General features: G+C 36.0%; 1 protein-coding gene across 1 annotated transcript; it reads right to left on the minus strand.

The window, feature by feature from the left end:
* Positions 1–283: 283 nt before the first annotated feature.
* On the minus strand, positions 284–11056 carry LOC130805149 (transcriptional elongation regulator MINIYO). The gene is made up of 10 exons (XM_057669811.1): positions 10756–11056; positions 8523–9555; positions 8107–8231; positions 7801–7985; positions 6579–6684; positions 6225–6476; positions 5229–5417; positions 2746–5028; positions 2130–2339; positions 284–1071 (listed from the first exon to the last, which is right to left on the minus strand). The coding sequence occupies exons 1-10, from the start codon at positions 10987–10989 to the stop codon at positions 871–873; spliced, it is 4818 nt and encodes a 1605-aa protein (XP_057525794.1). The 5' UTR covers positions 10990–11056; the 3' UTR covers positions 284–870.
* Between the last annotated feature and the right edge of the window lie 1489 nt (positions 11057–12545).

Raw genomic sequence — 12545 nt, forward strand, 5'->3', positions numbered from 1 at the left:
GACAGGCCCTACACAGATCACAGGATCACAGGATCACAGCATTGGAAGTCACGTCAAGTTCCACATGCTGGCTGCTTTTTGGTAACATCAATTGCCTATTTTAATGAAAAAGTTGCATCACTAAATCAATCTTTAAATTTAATTGTAACTTTAATGATAAATTCTCATACACTTTATAATTTTTTATTTTGAACTTTTCATTATTTTTTAAAAATTAAAAATTAAAAATATTAATTTATATTAAATTGAAATGTGAAAAAAAAAAAACAAATGACATATTTTTCTTCGAGAATCATAAATTAGTCTAAACAATAGACGTTTTCTAAACTCTTGTAGTAGGGATTCGAAAACAAAAGGTACGAATTTAAGCAAAACACATCGATCGCTAGGCTTAGAAAACAAAATTTTATAATTTATAAAGATAATATCTACAAGTAGAGGTGGACTAATAGATTAAGACCATACAAAAATTGAAATCAAACTATCAAGTCGAGTATTGTAGTCTAGACAACCACACACATAAAACACTATATAATTCGACTCAACACCCAGCCAAATACCCTTCATTCTTCAGCATATGCCTTCTCTGATCCCTTGATGTTCGATAACCCGAATAACCTAATAAAACAAAATTTAACTGCCAGCTTCCGATAAACACCTCCACTTTTACCTAATTAGTGGTCCGGTCTAAGGCTGAAAACTATCAAGCTCATGTCGGACCAGATTGCACTGATATGACTACCTATCACGAGTAAGATGATAAAGGCCATACAGACCTCACGATCACTCTTCAAGATTTGAACTTCGACAAATCAAGAAACTCTTAGCGTAAAAATGATAAGACTCTAAGATCTAATCGTGTCGCTTACTTCAAACATTAGATTGCTTCTTTGAAATACAACATTTGAGTTTTTCGACTACTGTGACTAGCTGTGAATTTCCTTCGCAACAATCCTTTAATCGCTCAAACCTGGCATCTGTGTTGTTCATCAATAAAGAAGTTGAGACGTTTTTCCCTCGTTTCTTAAGTGTGTGAGAACGGTGATACAGAACTAAATCCGAAATCATATCCTGAAATCAATGTTTGAAGATCAGTAAACAAAAGAAAATCAGCTAAGAACAGCAATACACCAATCTGATTAGACTACCCCACACAATAAATAGGGGCACAAAAACTTCAAGTCATGAAGCTGTCATGGGTTGGATGTTTCCAGTCAAAAAACAATCATCAAGATATGGACAAACCTAAATAATGAACATATTGGACTCCCATCAAGTTCAGATAGGTATGGCAGATCATTGATTCCATTGTAATTTGCAAATGGGATTGGTTTGAATTTTGCCTTTTTTATTGGATTCGAACCAAAATCTCCCTGCCGGTAGTTAAAATTTTCCGTTTTTCAAAAAACATTATACTCATCAGATATTAATGTCACAATGTTCCAAGACTCCCAACCTCTCACAGGCTCACAGCTAACGATATGATATGCTTTTACACCATAGATGTAAACTATTAAAAATCTTGTGTTTAAAATATCTACCGATTAATAAAATGCAGCAACTATACTTCAAAGTGCTATAAGACAAATTTATTCGAACATCTTGAAATCAATTAAAAGTGTCCATTCTTGAGTAAATTATTTAATTAAATCAGGTTCACTTGTTAACTAAGTGGAATTGCATCGCTATCAATGTTCCAAGACTGAATCAGGAATAAGGCATAAGGTTTCGTCGTCTGACCATTCTAAACCCTGCCTAGGTGGGAGCCACTTAATAGCATTAGAGTAATAGAATGTTGTATCATTGTATACTTGTATAGTTGTATCCTGAACTTAGATAAAAAGTGAGATTAATTATTGACAAAAGAAGTTCCTAGAGAATTGCACTTTTCCAAGATCAAATATTATCTACAAATAAGCATCACAATTGCCTTTCCCATTCCAAACAAGTAAACGAAGGTATTTCATTCCAGTTGAGTCAGACACCCTCAAACACCAGTGAAGTTATAAAGTAATGAACTTTCAACAATGATTTTGGTTGGGGCCGTGTAAGTTTTTATATATCAAATCAGCTATTGGCTAAGCTGAAATAACAGAAGAAAAACCAAAGGAAAGGCAGAAATAACATACCTCGTGTTGCTGTTTGCGTGCATAGTCTCTTAACAGAGATTTCACAAGTTTATTCCGTAGCAATAGTTTTTCTCCATCAGAATTATTGAAAATGAACGAAGACAGATGATGTAAAACAATAGCATATGTCATTGAATTCCGAGTTGCAGCTCTATCAAGGGAACTAGAAATCCATGATTTTACATAAGCGTTTAGAATACCTTCATCTTCCTGCACAGCACCAAAAGCAAAGAACATCTCATATTCAGAGACTGTGTGTGTTTAATAATTATATCTCTGAGCATTTGAATACTATGTCTCAGCGACATACACATAAGAGTGTTAGCTTCATTAGAAAAAGTTCCCACACTACTAACAGCTCGTTTGGTTAGTGGTACTAAATGGTGGTAATGGTAATGAATTATATAGATGAGAAATATTAGGAGGATCATGTGATTTGACAATTTACCACCCGTCCGCTCCTACATATCCAAGACCCGGGGCAATGAAGTTTTAGAAAATCTAGGAAAATTTTCAAACGTCACCCCCAAAACAAGAAAGCTTAATTCTGGGATGAAAAATATTAGATGAACTTTAAATGAACCGAAAAAATATATTTGGAAAAATTAATAAATACCTCAACAGGTTCTAGATATCCTTCTGCCTGAGATAAACAATCATCTAATGATGGAAGGAGTTCAAGAGCATGGGCGTTAGATAGTGCATTCCACGTGGCAAGTCTCACTGAAATCTCGACCTGTCTGTGAAGATATATTGCAACTTGTCGTCCAAAAACGAAGTCGCCATATGATATTGCAGCGAACTGCTCCACAAGAGTTTCAATAAATGTGGAATAACTGTCATGAATCTCGGACTGAAACCTCAAACAACCAATACTGAGCTTATCAGCATAAGAAGAAGACTCAGTTTCAAAGCCGTCAGTCTTGATGCTTCTGTGCCATAACTCATCTAGAAGTTTACCGTATAGGTTTTGTAGAGCTCCGTACATGTACCTGCTCCTTTCTTCTTCGAGGACGCTCATTCCTACAAGTAATGGCACAGATAACGCATGCAATTTCCAGATTAAAGGAATTCTCTTAACGGGGAAGTTATCTTCATCTGAAAGCTCGGAGGACATAGCTTCAATACCCAACAGCAAGAAAAGCCCAGCTTTAGCAACTTCATGAAATCCCATTGGATCCTGAACAGGAGAAATTTTAGAAGTATTTGACGTATTACTAGATTTGACGTCACCAATGGTCACTATAGGACTTAGCAACCAGTGAACAGAAAGAGGCAATCGCTGCCGAGCCCACTCAACCATCTGTGAGTTGCCACTTTTCCCAGGCGTTTCCATATCTTCAGGAATGGTATCTAGAGAATTTCCAATTGGTTTGACCCTTTTAATTCCACGAGTTTTTCCTTCCTTTGTTTCCGGATTCTTCTTTTTCTTAGAAGACAACCACCTGTCTCGGAAGTGAGAAGCCAGACTTTTGCCGAATTGAACTAAGTCATTCTCAGTGTAGTCTAATGTAAATGGCTCTACTCCTTTACAAGAGTGACAAAATTTAAAGATATACCGATTGAAAAATTTGAGAACAGGAATTTCCAGCAAGAAATCCAATACATTTTGTATGAAAGCTTCGTCCCCAGGTCCTGCAGTTAAACTCAACGCTACGGCAGAATTGACACTCTGCACCATGAAATTATGCTCTTCAACTTGAGGAAAATCTCCTGAAGATAGCGAATGAAAAGCTCTAAGCAACTCAATAAACATTCTTGCGTCTGCTTGAACTAACGCAGTAGTCATGGACCAAAATCCGCCACCAGAAGCACCCCATCCCACTCCTACCCCTGGAGCAGGACCTCCCCTGCCAAATACCTCGATGCTGCACACGAATTTCCATTCTGAATTAATCAACTTCATAAATTCTTCAAAAACTTTTTTCCACTCGTTCAGAGAATATTTGAATATTTTACCATCACGTGTATTAGTTTCTCTAACAAACTCATATCCAAGAAGGTTTTTATGTTGAATGTTGCCTCTGGTGAGATGGATCAAGTGATCGGCAGAAACTACCACCTGGAGTAAACCATGAAGGCAGCACACAGAAGCGATCGAGACCTCAGAATCTGATTGATGTCTGAATTGACACAGCTTGTCAACAAAAGATTCATCCAGGTTATCCTCGAATATATTAAGGATACCATTTTTTATGATTTGACTTACAAGTTTAGCTACAAAGTCAGGCAACTGCCTCCCGCTTTCATTGCCATTTAGCTTAAGCACATCTCGAGGAGTCGCCTTAATAAGAATTGTCTTAAGCATGTGCAGAACAGCTGACAGTATCCATAACGAAGAAGATACATGAGAATAGTTCACAAACTTGTCATCAACTATATTTTGCTTACACAAGAACTTGGAAAATGTTGAATCAGCCTTAATTTGTAGCCACTTCAAGGCCACGTCAACCATTGGACGAACATCACTCCAACACCAAGTTTCTAAGTTATCACTGAAACTTCCCTGAAATTGTTCATTCTCATTTCTACTGGAATGTAAATCTGGGAGCCTGCTAGCTAATGCCTCCAAAACAAGGAAAACTTCCACACTGATGGAAGCAAAATCATGAAAGACATTGGCTTCTATAAGTTTTTCAAATGTGGGAGGATTCAACCACAGGCACAAACCTGGAAAAAAGCCTGTGAAAGAAGAAATGCAGTGGCCATTCATGACACAAACCTTCCAAAAGCGTAATTGTTCTACCATCAACTCTGAAGCCAGCTTACACTTATGTGTCCCAAATCTTATCCACTCATCAATAGAATTCGTCACTTGATACAATTGCCACATTACAGTTTGGAAGAACCCCTTCTCGATGAACTCCATACATGTAGTCTTGCTTGATTGAGCCAAAACCTTCATCAGAAAATGAAAGGTAGGAAAGACGACAAAAAAAGGCAAATCAATACCCACAAAGAAAAGGGATTACATACATAAATACTATTATAGTGTCGGTGAAACAAATGAATTAAAAACATGTTAAGATAATCAATTGAAAAATAACCAGATTCCAAAACCGCCCAAGCACATTTCAAAGAAAAAACAAAGATGCTTACTCGCAATAGAGTCACAGATTTTATTTTAGGAGTCTGAAGTTCCACAGTATCTTTCATGGTAAAATTATTAACAATCGTCTGAACAAGCCTTTCACAGTTCCTTATTGCACTTGCACATGTTGAAGAATGCCTAGCAATTGCAATGAGTATTGATAATATGCATTCCTCCAAGGCCATCGCTTGTTCAGTCTACAAACACATGAAAAATCATAAAGTTAACAGGAATAAGCACATCAAGATAGAGGATGTAGTTAATCTCATTGAGAAAGAGATGCTAATGCAGTACATTCAAATCAATATACCACAGGGGTGGGGGGTGCGGTGTTCACGATTATATCTCACAAAAAGTGAAACTCCAAATTTATCCTTCAGTTTTAAGTTAACCATCTCGAAAAGGAAAAATTGTTATGAATAATCCAACCTATTGCCCATTCTTTGCTAATAATCCCACCTGTTGAAAAACTTTATATAATCCAACCTTTGCATACATTTTGTTGCGGATGGACCTTTGTTGCACAGAACCGGTTACAACCTTTCATTATCTAAATCTACAATAAAAGAGCACTTCCAAAGAATCCAGTGGGTATAGTTGCACATTTGAGGTAAACAAAGTTTTTATTCTATTGTGGGTCAACAAATTAGTTGTAAACATTTATTGGAGATAAGAGGATTCAGGGCAGGGAAGCACAAAAATATAACATATTATTTCAAAACGGACCATAACACGCATTTTCTATTTAAAAAAAGCAAGAATAGGTACCTCTATAATCATGTAATAACTTCACAGAAGCTAGCTACTAAGATTCCAATATTTTTGTACTAAGTAAATCACTACATCATTCCGTTGTCATTACATTTTAGAAATATATCAAAGCAAATGGACAGCTATAGAACGCACACAAACAGATTTCAAAATTTAAACTAAATAATCCATCTGTCTAACAGTCTAACTTCTAGTTCCATAAAGTAAAAAAGTTCTCATGCAAATTCCCTTACCTCTAAAAGGTAACAAAGCCTGGGTAAAATCCCCATCCTAACCAGACCTGCAGCAACATCCTGTCCAGCAACAACATTGTCATCCTGAATAGTACGTTCTTCATTCTTGGAATTTACAATTTCCTCATCAGGAAGGAGAATATTGGAGGGTTTAGTACTGTATTTCCAAAAACCGCCACTAAGAAAACCATGTTTAATGTCAGGTCTACTTCGAAATACTGGAGCAGTATATTGATCCTTCATCCCCCTTTTCTGAAGAAGATAGCAATATTGAATTATTGAATGCCAATTACTACCTAACAAAAATGATGAATTTAAGACATGGAATTATAATGATAACGGATCATATCATACTTCCAATATGTTGAAGAAGTTCTCATTCACATCATAAGCTAGAACGCATTGGATTGCTTTAGCAGAAGCTAAAACAACAGAGCTATGATTATCATCAAGCGCCAACCTACAATCATTAAAGGGACGAGAGTTATCACCACAACTCATATTACAAGATGTAGGTAATAATAATGGGGAAGTAGTCTCAAATGTTAAGTTTTGACAGTCTGCTTAGCCACAACTCATATTACAGGAAGGCAATTCCATATTTCTCAAAAGGGCAAGAGGGTTCTCATTAAGACACTTCAGAAAAATACCAACTTTTACTTGATAAACTAGAAGAAAGTTTTACATCAAGCAATGCTACGCTTTCAATGTATCCCTTTTATAGCCAACAGCATATCAAAGTAGTATGCCTCGTAGTTCAAGTATAAACTTTTATCTCGGCTTCTAAAGTAAGAATGGGCCATTTATCTCCATCCTCCAAGTATCCGCATTATGTAATATAAAGTGTTTTGAATACTTTAGCTCCTGTAGCAGGCCTCATCTTTTGGGATTAAGGCTTTGGCATTGTTGTTATTGTTATTTGGTTAAAGTCATATGGATGAACTGAAAAATCAAAAACAATAAACATCCAAGTTCAATTAGCTAAGAAGCGGCGATCATACAAAATAAATTCTCATTTTAGGTATCAGCATTGCCTTGATATCTAAGCCATACCCAATCACCACTACATACACTACCCAAGTCCAAAAGAACCAAAATAAAACCACAAAGAATGGGACTAGATTGCAATATCTCCTGAGTTTTGTAGGGAAGCCAAAGAAAAGAATTCTTAGAAGCACAACACTAACACTATTACTGTTCCACAGGTATTACACTTCAGCTTCCACTCAAACATCTATTTAATTAATTTTATGACACTTCAAGTTTATTTCATCACAGCTATTGGCTAACCCCATTCTCCAGCTTGCAGATAGTGAATCTTCAAAAGTGTCACTCGTTAAAAGTATATAGCTGAATAGAAATTTATTATACTTCCTCACCATTTTTCAGGGCACATCCAAGTTTCCAAATTGAAGTACACTGGAGTGTAAACTCGCTTAATCTTTATATAAGAATAGATAAACAAGAGGTATACAAGATAAATACAATCATCAGAATATAGCAATATAATAAAAGGATGTTTATTTAAAAAATACAAAGGAACCAAGGAAATACACAGCTCAATGCCCAAGTTTACCTCAGAGATAAAACAAGCTCAGGCTCTGGACCCAATGCATAAGCCCAAATTGCCTCCCAATCAACAAAGTTCTTCACATTACGAAGATTTGTTGAACAATCTAATTGATTATCACAAATGTTGTGCAAAGCCTTACTAAGAACTGATGCAAGAAGACGTAATGCAAGACCTCGTTGTCCAGGAATCTAAATCCACATTCGACAAATAAGTTCGGTTAGATATAAGAAATATGTAAAAGTAATCCTATCTTAGAAATCCAAAGAAATTAACTAATTTCTATTAAAAAGAAACTATGATGCCACTTACAACGCTCCTTGCAAGAGCTAGAGCCTCCTTTATTGTATACCCATCAGCACCAGGGTCCCCTTCTGTTCTCAAATAATCACGCTCGGCAACAGCATCAGCAGCATAGCCAGGATCCAAAGTACTCCCTACAGATTAGGGTAATTAATATTTAAGCAAAGCTTATTGCATCTGCCATCTAGTGATAAGGAAAACCAAAGGCTCTGAATAAAATATCCTAACAAGTTAGCCAAGATTGCTCCACCAAGTCACAACAAGAACAAAATCTAACATAGTCCCAAATCCGAGACAATAAGGTGAAGAAGAAACAGTAAATAAGGCAGCCGAAAGAACAGTCATTCCATGTGCATAAATAACAGAAGACTAGGTCCTAGAACATAGAAGTGATCGTAATAGCTTAACGAGCAAGAGAAAAATACCTTCGACAACATTTCCATCAAATGAAAATCTAATAGCCCTTGCAGCCTCCACTCGTTTACTCCATAAATCCCATACGTTGCTGCCTTTCGACAACTCACTCTGTACACCTTCATCTACCCTCGATTCTATGTCAACCTTACTATGAGTAATCAATGAAGGAATAACAGAAGTTCCAACTGCCGAAACGTTTTCATCTTCATCTAAATGTTTATCAACCTCCATAATACCTGAAGTACGTACATCAATAGCATCTGAACTGCAGCTTGACCCCAACTTCTCCGATCTTTTAAACCCCCGCTTCTTCAAAATCTTAAGCAGTTCAGGATTTATCCTGTTTCTTATCTCTGCCTGTGCTTCTGCAATCTCCTCTTTAGACATTCTTTCTAACAAGGCCCGATTTTCAGCATCAATCTCACTCTCAAGACTTGTGTGCCCTTGTTCATGACCTGTACTTCTGGGTCCAAATACTGCTGAAGGCTGCTTGTCCCTAAGGCCTAGCATCTCAAGTGATGATAAAGTTTCACCCATGTCCACATCATCATCAGAAGACCTCTCCAAATGAACTTCATTTTGAACTTCACTGCTCTCTGCAACACCAATCAGAACTTCTGAATTACCTTTGTTATTCCTGGACAGATCATGTCCTAATCTTACTACATTGTTATTGCTTTTTGATGACAACAATTCATTTAGCCTATCTGAATCCATATCCACAGTTCTGATTATGGTACTGGTGCTAACAGAAACCTCAGAAGGCTCTAGTAAAGATAGTAAATTGCTTCCATTTTGCTTTTCTACACCCTCTTCTACCTTGCACTCTTTTTCCTTCTCATGGATATAAGAAACACCATTACTTTGAATTAATTCTCTCCACCTACTCAAATCCAGTTCTTTTTTCTTTTTCTTAACGACGGGCTCAGCAAAAAACGCTAATGGGTCATAATTTGTAGGATCATCATCTTCCCCATATTCTTCATCCCTATCGATCCCGTGACCACCAGCAGCAAATTGGTTCACACTTGGAGTCCAATGCTGTAAAATAACTAATAAATTTAATATGGTTCATGTATTCTTATAAATGTAATTGTATACATGTACATAGGGACAATAGAGCATATATATTGCAAAAGAAATCACGATGAAAACAGTCAATCTATGGTCTAGGGAGTACGGATGCAAAATATAAGTATATAGATAGCTCAAAATTCAAAGGATACCTTGTGCTGGCCTGAAAAAGAGCAAAAGAGAATAGGTGACGGAAACAATGCACCGAAGTATGAAATGTTATTAGAACGGTCAAAGCCACCAATCTTCTAATTAACAAGTAAATTATTATATTATGCCACCAAGGGCAAAGGTAACAACAAATCTGAATTCTGAATACAGAAATTTACGAGTAATACTTTCATATTGTAAATGTTCAACTTTTCAACAATATCTGGCAAAACCAATAGGTCCTCTTTAAACACTTCTCACCGAAACTCCTCAAGCACAAAAACAATTTCAAATGAATTTATAAAGAAGTAGACATGAGGTTTATCAAAGAAAGTTTTTTTTCTTTTTTTGTATGATACTCATAGATTTCCCTTAGAATTAACCATCAAAATAAACGCAAGAGCATGATTTTTGCGTTGGAGATGGATGATTTCGATATTGAAATAAAACATAGGTCGCAACTCAGTTAGTTATAATGAGTTAAACTTTATATACAAACTCTAATGATGGAATAGAGCTCACTCATGTTTCAAGCTATTGCATAAAATTTTATATACAAACCCAAGGAAAGATGAGTATACTTGATACACAATATCATAGATGTTCTTTTTTCTTACTACATTTTTAAACTCTAATTGGTTAACAACAAAAACTCATAAGTTCAATTGAGTCGCCCTCAAATATCGTATACAACAAGTCCTATTTAAACAAATATCAACATGACCAAATTAAATTTATATCTATCATAAATCCATAATAAAGCTCCTCCATCATCCATACAAATTACAAATTGCAAGCACCATCATACATGAAAATAATCTTCAACAAGAATCAATCAAAAGGGCGCTATCAAAATCCAATATTTGTACAAATCATCATTCGTAATCACCGAAATTTTAGATTTGAGCAAAAGGGTACTATCAAAATTCAATCATTTATCAAACCCACAATTAAAAAGTGAGGAAAAGTGAAATTTAAAATTATAGAAATAATGATAAACAAGATCAGTGGACTTACAGGGCCATGAGAGCGGTGGCGGGCAACCGGAAAGGGTAAAAGGGATGGAAGAGGAGTAGAAGGAGGAGTTGTGAAATGATCAGAATCTGAAATGCCCTTTTCAACGATTCCTCCGACAAGGTTACTCGCATCATCTTCTGATAGGTGAACCGTATTTGCTCCAAAAACTCTCTCTTTCGGTAGCTTTATAGGAACTGTTGGAGGTTTTCTGCCATAGTTGGGTTGCTTCTCCATTAGTAGCTACCGCCAAAAGGACGGTTTTTTTTTCAGGTTTTAGAGTGGTATGAAGTGGAAGGTAGAATTTGAAGTTTGGGTCTTTGTTTATTTCAAGGGCTTTTAAATTAATGCAAATTCTTATTTTTAAATGGGTCAGCCCATTATAAATAAAAAATTGAAAATACAAAAATTTGTACCGATCACCTCATGTTTGTGATAAAAAAATTTATATTCTCCTAATTCAAACTTTAAAACACTTAATTATTTTCCTTCTTTGAAGGTATAATTTAATTTTTTAGCTATTAACTTCAACCCTAAACACCCATTCCACCTTATAATGTCAATTCTAACTCTTAAACCCTACTCCAATCCTTAATTTTATATTTTACTTACCTACTTCCAACTAGGGCTGAACAGAGTTTGGTCTAAACCGTAAATCAAACCGGACCAAACCATAATTTAAATATTTGGTCTGGTCTACGGTCTAAATGGTCTGGTCCGTTTTTTTTTCATTAAAAAAACGATTTCCGGTCCGGTCCCGGTTTTAAAATTTTCAGACTAGACCGGACTGAAAAACCGTAATAAATTCCGGTCTGGTGAAAACCGTAAACCGTAGACCGGAACCCGTAATTTCCATTTTATTTAAAATTTTAAATGTTACTATTATAACATTATGATTGGGTTTTTTAATCTCTGATTCTGAAGCTCTCCCTCGATCCTTTCTCCTTCACCCTCGATTCCTTCTCCTTCTCCCTCGATTCCTTTCTTCTCCTTCTCCCTCGATTTCTCCCTCGATTAATCTCTGAAGACTCTGATTTCTCCTTCACCGTACCAGACGACAGATACCACTCTCCAGGTCTACACTTCGATACCAGCTGTGCTGTGCTTCTGTGCTTCTTCGAGGCTTCGACGCTCCTCCTTCAACACTTCACCACGGAATCAAGTGTAGAATCTCGTAATGTAAGTATATTGGTTGATTTTTTAATTTTTTAGGGTTTTTTTATCAGTTTTTGTTTAGATTTGAAGATGAATGGATTGCTTCTGGTGGTTATGGACGAATGGATTGCTTCTGGTGGTTATGTTAATCCTAAGAAAATGCAAGAAAATGTTAATATGTTGAATGTCCTCCTTCAGTTTTTTTTATTAGTTTTTGTTTGATATGTTGAATGTTAATGTTAATATCTTCATCAATAACAAATCAAATGCTACTCAAACACAATTGAGTTTTCAATCAAGTGTTAATGAACAAGGGGAATAAGAAGCTCACATAAAGAGTTGGATGTTTAACTATGAGGCTTGTAGGAAAGGCTTAGCGTTCATGATAATTGTTGATGAACTTCCCTTTAGATTTGTTGAAGCCCAGGGGTTTAGGTACTTTAGGTACTTTAGCTCACAGATGCAAAATAAGTTTGTGGTTCCTTCTAGAATGATTGTTGCTAGAGATTGTTACGAGATGTTTTTGGATGAAAGGTTGAAACTTATGAGATCTAAGTTTAAAAAACTCAATGAGTCTCGTGAGGATGGGGAATTAACTAAAACAGAGGTGAACAAGTATTTAGATGAGGTTACAGAAG

The sequence above is a fragment of the Amaranthus tricolor genome, chromosome 2 (genome assembly GCF_026212465.1).
Source record: "Amaranthus tricolor cultivar Red isolate AtriRed21 chromosome 2, ASM2621246v1, whole genome shotgun sequence".
In the NCBI taxonomy this organism is placed as follows: Eukaryota; Viridiplantae; Streptophyta; class Magnoliopsida; order Caryophyllales; family Amaranthaceae; genus Amaranthus; species Amaranthus tricolor.

What these genes read in the sequence shown, in the direction of transcription:
- LOC130805149 (XM_057669811.1), bottom strand. Translation starts at nt 10,989, where the DNA reads ATGGAGAAGCAACCCAACTATGGCAGAAAACCTCCAACAGTTCCTATA. An exon ending in GAGCTTGTTTTATCTCTGAG is followed by an intron (nt 6,685 to 7,800) that starts GTAAACTTGGGC and finishes TAATGATTGTAG; the next exon opens with GTTGGCGCTTGATGATAATC. An exon ending in GATATCTAGAACCTGTTGAG is followed by an intron (nt 2,340 to 2,745) that starts GTATTTATTAAT and finishes GGTGCTGTGCAG; the next exon opens with GAAGATGAAGGTATTCTAAA.